Source organism: Quercus lobata, chromosome 7 (assembly GCF_001633185.2).
Source record: "Quercus lobata isolate SW786 chromosome 7, ValleyOak3.0 Primary Assembly, whole genome shotgun sequence".
Classification (NCBI taxonomy): domain Eukaryota; kingdom Viridiplantae; phylum Streptophyta; class Magnoliopsida; order Fagales; family Fagaceae; genus Quercus; species Quercus lobata.
In genome coordinates this window covers 9,309,754-9,322,599 of record NC_044910.1, presented here as the reverse complement: position 1 = coordinate 9,322,599, position 12,846 = coordinate 9,309,754, and the positions used below count along the sequence as shown (strand labels likewise).

The 12,846-nt window shown below is 32.7% G+C and overlaps 1 protein-coding gene across 1 annotated transcript; it reads left to right on the top strand.

Moving 5' to 3' along the window:
- The first annotated feature begins 7,768 nt into the window (after positions 1-7,768).
- On the top strand, positions 7,769-9,332 carry LOC115953814 (F-box/kelch-repeat protein At3g06240-like). Its single transcript, XM_031071612.1, has one exon. It carries the CDS (start codon positions 7,869-7,871, stop codon positions 9,039-9,041), a length of 1,173 nt encoding a protein of 390 aa, XP_030927472.1. The 5' UTR covers positions 7,769-7,868; the 3' UTR covers positions 9,042-9,332.
- Positions 9,333-12,846: the final 3,514 nt, after the last annotated feature.

The window sequence follows — 12,846 nt, the reverse complement described above, 5'->3', positions numbered from 1 at the left end:
ATAAATAAAATTCTTTTTTCATAATGGTTTACATGCAATTTAGAAAATTTTGTCAAAAATGCATCTTTATAAAGTCCCGGGTCGAACAATGGGATGACAATAAGGCAGGGCTGCCTTGCCCCCACCACGCATAGCAGTGATTTTGCTCTGAACCTGCCCCATTGTTCAAGGTGACTTGCCATGGCATGTTCCTGTCCTACAACCAAAAAAAAAAAAATTCCTCATACAAAAAATTATTAAAATAAAATTCTCAACTGTATAGCTTGGAAAATGATGAGCTTTAATGCTATATTTGAAGAAGAAGCGGATCAGTGAGTACAAATTAGTTAATTGAATTGTGTAAATTATAATTAGTTATTGAAAAATGATATTAAATAGTTGAATGGAAATCTAATATTTTTATTAAGTTTGAGAAAATTTCTCAACCCAATCCTTATGAGTTGATTTGGGTTTGGTTTTAAAATATCCGAATCCAGTATAACCCAATCCATGTTCACTTATATATCATTTTGTATGAAATAACTGTTTTTCTCTTTAGATAGGAATCAGTCACATCTTAGGTATAGTTTTATTACTTTAGCTTGAATAATTGAAACAATAAAACCATCTGCAAGATGTTAGTTTAGTGGTTCCTAATGTCTTGTGAGATCTATGAGATTTTAGGTTCAAAATTTTATTCTTCTTTTTTTTTTTTTCTTTTTTGGTTGGACTAGTTCAAAACCATTAAGTAGCAATCTAGCATCTTAGGGCCAACCATACAATTAGAGTCTTCAAGCGACGGACTAAGCCTAGAGTAGGGCTATCCACGCGGCCCACATACCCGCTCAACCTGGCCAACCCGCCCACATCAACCCGCTGCCACTCGATCGATCCAATGACTCCAGCGATCGGACGTGGGTTCCGAACTTGCTAACCTGACCCCACGCGAGTCAGTTGTCAGTTTTTCGTTTCAAAACCTATGACACCCGACCCAAACTTAGACCTTTATTCTTTCCCGCGAATTATTACGAATTTTGGACCAAATCTGGCAAGATCTTGTCCAAACCTGGTCCATATCCTTAGAGATCCGGCGAGATTTTGGCCAAATCTCGCCAAATCCTACCAGATTTCGGCCCCGGTGATAAAACCCGAGATCGACCCGAATCAACTTGAAACCGACGAGACCAGAACCAAAAAATCTGACCAGATCACCAGATCTCCGGGTTGGTTTCGGGTCAAATTTTCATCCACCTGCCTCATTCGAGTTGATTCCGGGTTGGGCACAAACCCAACCCGGCCCGACTCGTGGATAGCCCTAGCCTAGAAGCATCTTTGCAACATTTGGGGCCATCAACATTTTCAAGGGACTTCTCTTGATAATATCATAAACAAAAGATTACACACACCACGTGAATACTAAGTTTTTTATTTTATTTTATTTTTTTGCCTAAATGCAAAACGCATCATCTAAATTTTACCAAAATTCATTTTATTTTAGTCTTATAACTCTGCATACTTTTGTAGTCTTCCAACTTATTTAATTAAAAAATCCTAATGGGAATTGTGGCTATTATATCCCAACTGAGACTAGGGTCAATAACATTGTGCACAGCCTTAAAGATGGAAATGTCATACATACTTAGCCAACATAATCTTATCTCATTTTATTGCCCTTGTGACAACATGGACAATTTGATGAGCTTCTCTTTGACTTCTCCCTTAGAAATTTTTTCACAAAAAGGCTGAACTTGTGCAATCTGTGCAGGATGCAGAAAGTTTATATTTAGGCTGTAAGTCAAATTTATATTTCACTATATCAAATAAAAGGCTTTTGATTCTTTGCACACATTAAATTGATTGTGTCGTTTTTTTAAAGATGTTTTTAACTTCTTGAAATTGTTAGGATTTGATTAAATTCATCAAATATATGATTTGGTATGATATATGACGGCTGGGCTTAGTGAGCTTGTTGATAAGTGGTATAGTGATAGACAACTTTAGTATGCTTCAACACTCTTTACTTTTGTATACAGTAGAAGTCAATGTCAAATTTTTTATTCAATACTATGATTTTATAATGCCAATATACTGTTAGTTCTTTTTATTTTTGATAAGTATTATTTTAGTTCTTTTTAAAAGTATGAAGTCTATTAATCAAATATAACATGCTTTGTTTAGTTTGCCTACTCCCAATTATTGTTGTTGGTCTGTGCAAAGATAATGTGCACCACCTCAAATATTTCAAGTGAATGAATCAGTACTGTTTCCTACCTCTATTTCAATTGTTAAGTCACTATTAAATTGATGCAGTCTCTTCTCTGTAATAAATCTGCCAGATTGAATGACTTATCAACAAGTTATACTAATCTGTCACTCCTGGCATAGGGATTGATTTTATCCCCCAAAAAAAAAATTTAACATATGATAGCATTTTATGTTAACATATGAAAGTTACTGAAGAATTGCTATCTTATGAAGCTTTTGTTTAAAACTAAGTTGTTTTTATGTTGGCTTTCTTCCTTCCTGCTGCAGACATGAAAGTATGGCTGGGACATGGAATGCCACATTTATCTTTGCCGAACAAGAGAAAGGGAAATCCTTAGGGGCTTATGGCTATTATTTATTTAACTGACGACTAGTGCATAAGGATTATGCATATTATTGGACATGGCAATGTCATGATCAAGAATACGTGCTTAAAAATGTGGTTTAAAATCTGTGCTACTGACAAAAATATTTTGAGCAAGATTAGCCTCAGCTTTAAGCCATTAGTCCCAAAAGAAAGCATGATATTTTCATTCTGTATGAGATGTGTGAGGTTGATTTACTGATCCTGCCATTATAGTACAAACATGGAAATGCCATGGTGCAGTACATGCTTAGCCAATATAATCTTATCTCTTTGGTATGCCCTAGAGACAATATTAACAATTAGATCAGGTTAATCTCTAAGTTTTCAGCTTTTCTTTTTTTAAAATAAAAAATAAAAAAAGGGCTATTGAAGTTTCTACTATTTGAAAATGTTAAGTTTTGCTAAACATCATGAAATTTTATGATTTTGTATGGTAAAAGATGTCTGGGCTTAATGAGATAATTGATAAGTGGGCTTAGCGATATGGACAATTAGGGATGCCTGAAACTGCTTTAATTTTGTATACAGTAATACAGTAGAAGTCGTAGTCAAATTTTTTACTAAATACTATATGTTCTGTTTAATTCGCCTACTGGCCACTGATTGTTACTGCTCTTTCCAAAACTACTATGCAAGTGAATGCTTGCAAATGCAATTGATTAGTCATTGTTTTCTGCCTCTGTTTCAAAGTTTCAGATAATAATAACAATTTGATGCACTTTCTTTTATGGAACCCTTTTACCAGATTGAATGATTGGGTAGTATAATTTTCTTAAGCTGTTACTCCCAACCTAGAAATTCAGGGAGACCCTTGCATGTCAACCTTATAATAAGTTCAATTAAATGACTTAGAAGATAAGCTGCTTATTTCTAGTATGGTAAATAAATTAATTGTTAAATTTTCAATATAAAGTTCTGTGACCAACAATGGGATGGCAACATAGCAGGGCAGGGTGGGGCTGGATCATGGCTGCCTTACCCCCATCTGTAGTCTAGTGATTTTTCCCCGAACTAGTCGGAGCAATTTGCCATGCCTTGTTCTTGTCATGCAACCAAAGAAGGGGGGAAAAATCAAATCTCTCAAAAAAAAAAAAAAAAAATCTCATAAGCAATGCTTGGAAACTGAAGAGCTTTACTGTTATACCTAAAGAAAGTAGTGGATCAATGGCTATTGAAAAAGATCAATTTTAAACAATTAGTGGATCGATGGCAATCTCACTGTAGATATCTACTAGTTTAAATCCATACTGAGGTTTGTTTAGTTAGCATAAACAAAGAGATATAGTGGTTAAAGACGCAATGAAATAGACTAATGATTTAAGAAGGGAGTGTACCATTGTGGGTGGGCCTATTAGTGGCATAGGGATCTGTTGGTGGAGCTACTGGTGGGTTTCAGTGGAGAGAGAAAGAGATATAGTAGGGGAGGGCGACAGACTTGTACTTTCTCAAACCAAGGCAGCACAAACAATCCTTTTCAATATAACATCCAAATTATTGAAATATATGATTCTGTTTGATATAAGATGGCTGGGCTTAGTTAGATAATTGATAAGTGGACATAGCAACATGAACAATTAGGGATCTGTGGAACTGCTTTAATGTTGTATACAGTAGAAGTCCTAGTCAAATTTTTTTACTAGATACATTTACTTAGTTTGCCTAGTAGGCTACTAGCCACTGATTGTTGCTGCTCTGTCCAAAGCTATCATGCGACCCAGCACTTCAAATGTCTATTTCTAACTTGCTATTTCTATGTTAAGCACTTTTGGTTTGGGATACATTAATATGTATAATGAGATAACATAAATCCTACTTGGAATTAAAGAAGAGCAATGTTTATCACACATACTTGTTTTAACAGAAACTGTGACTTGAAATCACGATTTCAGTTGAAAGCAAGTGTGTGTATGAGTTATTAGTTATTACCGATAAAAGAATATATTAACTGCTCGTGTGAATTATCTTGTGGCTGCATTTTATCCTGTTTTAAGTTGGAGTTCTTTTATGTGCAGCATTAACTGATGTAGATGCGGCAAATTTACAAGCTTGCAATTTATAAGGCTTTTGCATGATTTAAATTGTTTTGCTTAGTTACATAAAGTTTGTTTTAAATGTGTTATATAACTTCGATAGAATAGTTTTATGCTTCACTAGAAGAGAGATGATTATATATTCAAAACACCAGTGACAATAATTCAAACATATAGTATGATATATGGTCAACTTTAACTAATCTGTTGAGGATCCATAGTTTAGTCCAAAATTTTCAAACTAAGCCTTTGTTTGTTGTTCTATGTGTGGCCACTGATGTCCTTACACAAGTTTTCTTGTATCAAAGAAAATATTGAAGCTAATTACTCTAGTGTTTCTTTCTTATACCATTCCATCTTATTGCTTGCTCCAGAGTTTTATATATCTTTGAACTGCAAGATAAATATTTTGAACGAGAAGGTTGGGCATCTAAATAGATCCAATTACCATTTTTTTATTAATTTGTTGACTACTCTTAAATAGATCCAATTACTTGTTAAGCTTATAACTTGCTTTTTAATAAGATTCCAAAATATTAAAGATGGAGATAGTATGGTTTGTGCTATACAGTAGTGACATAGAGATACTTTATATATCTCGCTGTTGTCCATAGCATTTCTCTGAAGTTCCTTGTCATGAGGATGAAATTGAGTTTCTTTGTATTACTATCTGTTGAAGGCATATTTTGAGCTCGAAGCTTTTGATAGGACCAGCATTGCTAAAAGCACAACAGCATCCCTATATATAAGATAAGATAATAAAAATAATAATAATAATAAAAAAGAGATTGAGAGACTTCCTCCTTCTCCTTTAACCTACCAGACCAAATAGGAACAGAGCTTCTTTCGTTGAAACTCTATTTCAATGGCGAAACAAATTCCTGATTGCCATATTAGGTTGGGAGACTTATAATAATTTTTTCCTTTGTAAATTCATAGAATTCTACACAATTTAGTATGAAATTACTAGTAAGGATCCTTAGAATGACAAACAAAGATAATCCTTTTTTACAATTGATTATGTACAGTTCAAATTAGAAAAACTTGTCAAAATACATCTTTATTTCTTATAGTGTAAATAAATTAGTTATTAGAGTCTTCATCATATCATAGGTAAGCTAAAATTATTATGCATATCAAGCCTTATAGCTTAACTGACTAACCAAGATATTTAATTCTCATATTCTACTCTATATGAAGCCCTATTACCAGAGTAAAAAAAAGTTTAAATTACTATTTCAAATAAAATTTTGAAACAAAATTTAAAATATTTTCTATTTAAAAAAAAAATACAATCATACATTATAAGTGGTAAAAAAATTACTTTACAAGATTTTTAAAAAATATTAATTAATTAATTAATTTTTTAATTCAATAGTTGGAGGAGTATCAATGGAGTGTGTGTATATATGACCATCAATACTCTTGGCACAATCATATTATTAGAGCATTCACATCAGTCTTAACGCAATTTTAGTCAAATTATTCGGTCTAGAAAATAAAATTTTCACTTTTTCTCTTTTAACAAACTCAAAGTCACACACACTTACATCTGACTTAATATTAGTTTCTCTATTTTATTTAAATATTATTCTGATCTCTAAACATATTAATATTTGTTTTTCTCTTCCCCACCTTTCCTTTCATAGCAACACCACCATCTTCTTTGCAAAGCACTAGGGGTATGCATGGGTCAGGTTGGGTCTAGTTAAGGGGATTTTTTAACCCAACCCATCATGGTGGATAAAAAAAAATTCAACTCAACCTAGCTCATCACATAAGTCCAACCTAACCCAACCTACATGGGTCGGATTGGGTCGGGTTGAACCTATGGGTTGGACAAATTTATTATTATTACTATTATTATTAAATTAAGTAGAAAAAAATATAAATATAAATATATTAAAAAAATCTTAAGATTAGTATCAATGTAACTCTTTAAAGGCAAATAACACTAATGACTAAACAACAATAGTAATTTACTAGGGTTTGTGTGAACTAATTGGCTTTTATATAAGATATGAAGAGCTAGTTATTTTAAAAAATTTATTAATTAAATAATATATTTTAAATATATATATTAAATAATGGGTGGGTCGGTTGACCCTTCTACTATCGCTTGACAACAATAGCATCAAGAGCATCACTGATCTCCATCATTTGCCAATCCAAAGGTCGCCAACATCAATTTATCTATACAAACATCAGTTAATCCAAGTGGCAGAGAGAAGTGAGTCAAAAGATGAATAAAAAATACAATTATTTGGCATGTTGATATACACTTATATATTATTCATAAATAAAATTTAAGTATAAATTGTGGAGACTGATGATAGGCGTTTTTAATTTTGTTTAGTTTTTATTTATTTATACAAGATTGAAATTCTACTATAACCTAATTTAAGTGTATATATGTATGAAACTCACTTTTGGAGACTTGAACTTCAACCCTTGCCCCCCACACCTCACACCCTACAAGCATATATACTTGTGGAATAACCACTGCATCAAGGGTGCGCGGTGGTAATTTTATTTAGTAAAATATTTGTAAAGTGCTCTAATTATATTAAAATTTGTTTTATACTAGTAGTTACACCAATTTTCATCCTATTTTTTCTTTATTTTATTTTTTGTAAAATACTAAACATGCTATAAAATTTTTACTAATATGATAATAAATGTGATTTATAAACTTCAAATATCAAATAAATGAATGTTTAGATTGTTTTAATAAGTGATTTGTGACACCTCAAACAGTAAAAAAAAATTAAGCTTTGTTTGAAAACAAAGGGAAAGGAAAAAAAAAAAAAATTGTGCTGACATGACAATTTTCCTTCTTTGGTTGGCATTATAAGAAAGAAAATGAGAAAGTAGAGGGATTAATTATCCACCAAGGCCCACTTTTCTCATCAACCCTAAATGGGTAGAAATGAGGAAAAAGGCAAGTAAAAATGTTGCAATTTTTGGAGGTCACCACAAATGACCTTTAAAATTTCAATTTTTATTTGGAGTATTCAAGGAAAAATATATATCTAAATTAAATGACCTTTAAATATATTATATTCTTTTCTTTTTCACTCCCCTCGGTCTTTCCAAACATGTAAAAACTAAAAAGGAAGCATTTTCTTTTTCAACCAAACACACTGAAAATAGTCTATTAACTTGGCTCCCCTTACTTTACCTTCTGGCAGCCGCAAACCTATACCAAAGATCCAAAAGTACCACCGATGTCTCGACCTACGGAAAAGCTAAGATTATTGACCGAGCGTGTTCTGGACGACGACACCGTATTCGACATACTGACTCGGCTACCAGTGAAATCCTTAATCCGATTCAGGTGCGTTTCTAAATCATGGTACTCTACAATCACAAACCCCATTTTCATTGCCACACACTTCAAGCTCAACGAAGCCAAATCATTATCCAATAAAAATAGTCACAATGGTTATCTGCTATATACACCTGTAACAGAGGGCTATTCTTTTCACGAAGAATTGCGTACACTTGTTTACAATAGGGACCGCACAGTGACTGAGATTTCCAGGTTTATAACCCCCTTTCCCTTTTGTGATGCCTTCATGAATTGCTTCTGTAATGGCATCTTCTGCCTTGATAGGTGTAACGAAAACAATGGTGATCATATGATATATTTGTGGAACCCAAGCATTAGAAAGTTTAAGATGCTTGCTCCTGCTCTTTTGACTGACCCTTTTGATAGTGCCACCCTTGGACTTGCTTATCATTCTCAAAAGAATGATTTCAAGATTCTTAGACTTGTGAGTTTCCCAGGGTCTCTTGGAGAGCCAGATCCACTGACTGAGGCTGAGGTTTACACATTGAGTACGGATTCGTGGAGGAAGGTAGTGTCGGCCGAGTTGTCCGACCCCAACGCTGGACGTCTTTATTATCATTCACCATATATATTTTTTAACGGAGCACTGCACTGTATAGCAGCTCATAAACACTGCAGTTTCATTTTATCCTTTGACATTAATGATGAGAGATTCCATAAGATAATGCTGCCTCTGGATTTCTTAGATGTATACCAATCATATCTTACAGTGTTCAAGGGATCGCTCGCTTATATTATTATCTCTAACCGTCTAGCTACTGGGATCATTATGTGCCACATATGGGTGATGAAGGAGTATGGCGTGGCAGAGTCTTGGACCAGAAAATGTGTACCAATCAATTGGTTTCATCATTTCCATGGCTGCACAGACAATGGTGAATTGCTAATTATGATTTTCATGGGGCTGATATCAATTGACCCTGAGAATCTACTTCAGAACAGTCTTATAACGGAATCAAATATTAGATGGGCTGGTTACGCAGCCAATTCCATAGAGAGTTTGGTTCTACTTGATGGGGTAAATTTGTCATCTGAATACAAAGATTAGTCTGTTGAGGTTTATAGTAAGGTGGCTATTTTTTGTGAAGTTCAATGGCAAGTATTTTGGTATCAAATATGCAATTTGAATCTGAGCTCTTATTATGTTGTTTCTTTCTTCCCTCTTATTTTTTATGACATGAACATCAGAGGTACTAATTTATTAAGAATTTTTTTTTAAGGAGATTATGGCTATTATGCCGAATTGATATTTGTGTCAATAACATTGTTCACATCCTCAAAGATGGCAATTTCATGGTGCTGCATACATGCTTAGCCAACATAATCTTATCACATCTGATTGCCCTCATGAAAAATTTGATGAGCTTAATCTCTTTTCTTTCAGTCCCCACCAAAAAAAAAGGGGGTTTAATTTCTGCATGCAGAAAGTTGATTTATCGGTGGTAAGCAATAAATAAGGCTGATTTTATATCTCACGATATCATATAGAAGGCTTTATATTCTTTGCAGCCATAGTTGATTGATCTTATGCTTTTTTATAAAATATGTTTCAACTGCTTCAATTAGTTAGAGTATGCTGGAAATCATGGAATTATTGAAATATATGATTTTGTATGATATAAGATGGCTGGGTTTAGTGAGATTGTTGATAAGTGGGCTAGTGATATAGAGAACTTGGTATGATTGAATACTCTTTACTTTTGTATACAGCAGAAGTCAAAGTCAAATTTTTGACTCAAATCTATGATTTTTCAATGCCATTAATCTTTTAGCTCTTTTTTAAAGCATTAAGTTACAAATCTGATTGTTTCTGGTCTGTGCAAGGATAATGTGCACACTTCAAATATTACAAGTGATTGAATCACTATTTTTCTGCCTCTGTTTCAATGGTTAAGTCATTGATAAATTGATGTACTCTCTTGAGTCTTGATTGTAACATTTTTTTCCTAGTTGAATGATTTGGTAGTTAAGTTTGCTAATATGTTACTCCTGCCCTAGGGATTTAGACAGGCATTTCAACCTCAAGCTTAGGAATAATTTTGGTTACAGGTTTGACATAAATGATGTAAATTATAAAAAATGACCCTTTTGTGGTGAGTGTTTTATGTTGTCATTGGAAAGCTGCTGAAGAATTGTTAGCATATGAAGCTTCTGTTTAAAACAAAGATGTTATTATATTTGTTTTGACATGGCAAAGTCATGGACACGAATATATGCTTAGCAAACATAATATTTGTTTCATTTTTGTGCTGGTGACAAAAATGTCATGAGCATTGCTTTAGCTTTTAGTCCTTAATCCCAAATTTTACTATTTGAATGTTTAGTTTTTAATTTGGGATTACATTTTTACTTCTTTACTCATATACACTGAGGGAGGGAGAAATGATTTGGGAGAGTAATAAAAATTGATAAAGAAATAATATTTTATTGAAATGTAGTGTAAAATAAATAATCTAATATAAGTGTTTTTCTTGCCAGGGTTTAATCATTTTTTTTTTTTTGGGGTCACAAAACACGTTCACTCACACTTTATTAAGTCTTAGAAAGGTTTAAAGAATCTGGTCAACTGAGTATAAGCACTCGATTTTAAATTCCTATATTTTTTAAAAATTTCAGGCCAAAATAAAATTCCTAAATTTTAGGCTTTTTTTTTTTTTTTTTTTTTTAAATGTTAAAAGTTAGGAAGCTAAGTATATAAAAACTGATCTAGTGACAAACAAGCAGACGAAAAAGTGAATAGCTCACGAAAGAGCCTAGCAGGCTTAGCAGCTAAACGAGAAATTATAAGATCCACATGGTAAATAAGTGATGTGGTTCACCATTCCATTAAAAAACTTCCACCTGTTTAAAATTGTTAGTTAGAAAAAAAATTTTAAACAGAAATTAATTACTAACTCAGCAATTTTAAACAAGTGAATTTTTTTTGTGGAATAGTGGATAAATAACGTGGTCCACTAGAGGACGCTATAATTTCTCCAGCTAAACACAATACATTACGTTGTTGTAAAAGATACACGCTTGACAAAAACGGACTCTGTTAAGTCTTTATTTTTTTTGAGCTGCTGTGAAGTGCTGGTACTCTTCCAGAAAATATAGTAGCTCCATCACGGATGGCATTCGGTTGTAGCTGAATGTTTTCAAAATCGAACTTGTTACAAGCATTCCAATAGAGAGTAGAGACCAAGCGATGACTGTCCAAACCTCAAGGTCTAGCTTCTTTAGCATACTCTGAAACAGTAAGAAGTCTTGTGTTGCATTGGAAAATTTTTGTATAAAAAAGATGGGGGAAATGGGTTTATTTTTAAAATATCCAACACAATACTCCTATTTTCAAACTATTAAGCACCGTGCCCCTGTTTTGAAACTCGATTTTTAAAAAATCGAGCTTCAATGTAACTCAATTTTAATGTTTTTGAGTTTTAGGTAAGTTTTTGCCAAGCTAGACGAGCATCCGTGGCTTTTCCCAAAAAAAAAAAAAAAAATCCAGTTGGAACTTGAGTTCCTCAGAAATTTTTTCAATGCTGAATTCGATATTCTTAAGACCGAGTTTCATGGGAATTTGAAAAAATATTCTATGAAATTATTTTTTGTGTTTGTAACTCAATTTTAAAATTATAGAATTATATTGGGATTTTTTTTTTAAAGTGAACTCGATTTTAAGAAAATCGAGTTTCACTAACGTTATATCCAAAACAAGTTTTTTTAGAATCAACGTTTTTGGTCCCCTTAACTTCAGTGTTTCTCACAGCTCCATAGCTATACATCCCTGGATTTGGTGTTATCTCTCAAGCGATCATCTCTCTATCATCTCAAGTACAAAACCCATATCATAATTTGATGCACATAGAAAATTTTTTGACATAGGTGAGGAATAGTTTTAGGTATTGCAAAGGTTTATCTGCTAAAATGTATTTTCATATTGAGGAAGTATTTTCATTTGATATGTTGCATTGTTTGTGCTTAGGAATTTGGTTGAATAAGCATTATGTGAGTACATTGGGGTTATATTAGTTGTTTGGTGTTGTAAATTTGAAGTACAAAAAATAAAAATTTTTAGATCCGCAAGAAGCAATGAACAATAAATCTTATTTGGTTAAGATTTTTTTAAAATTGTTAATAATAGTTTAGGAGGAATCTTAGCGAAATAAAGGATCTTATTTTGTTAGTTAATGTTGTTATTTTCCCCCTATATATATATACTTATTATATAATAAAAATTGGGCTTAGAAACCGTGGTTGCACCAAGTGGCTATACCAAATTGAAGAAAATTCATTAAATTTCATTTTTTTAAAATTAAATTTAGTTGGTTGATGCCATACAACCACTATACTTGAATAAGACTTAAATTATCACAAGAAATTTTTAGATAAAAAATTTTTTATTATATTTCTCTTGCCCAGTTGTATTTTTAATAAAAATTAGAAAATTTATTGCTAAAATTATAGTATATATTACAAAGGAGTATGATAAGCTTAGAACTGCGAGCTAATAGAATTTAGTAGTATCATGGCGGAGATTCTAGCCTTTTGCCCTTAATTTTTAAAAAATTTAGCAATATGCCCCTATTTTGAAACTATATAGGGATATGCCCCTGTTTCGATACTCGATTACCTTAAAATCGAGTTTCAATGAAATACTCGATTCGTAGAAAATTAAGTTATGCCGAATAAAACTAAAAAAAAAAAAAGCATAGAACTCGATTTTAGGGAAGTCGAGTTCGGGCTTAAAAATGCCACTATAGGGCTTAAAAACGCCACTATAGGGCCCCTTGAACTTGGTATAGGGACTTATAAAATTTTTTTGCATAAAAACGCCGCTATAGGGCTCTAAAACGTCACTATAGGACCTAAAA

Coding starts and splice junctions, on each gene's coding strand:
- LOC115953814 (XM_031071612.1), top strand. CDS start 7,869: ATGTCTCGACCTACGGAAAAGCTAAGATTATTGACCGAGCGTGTTCTG.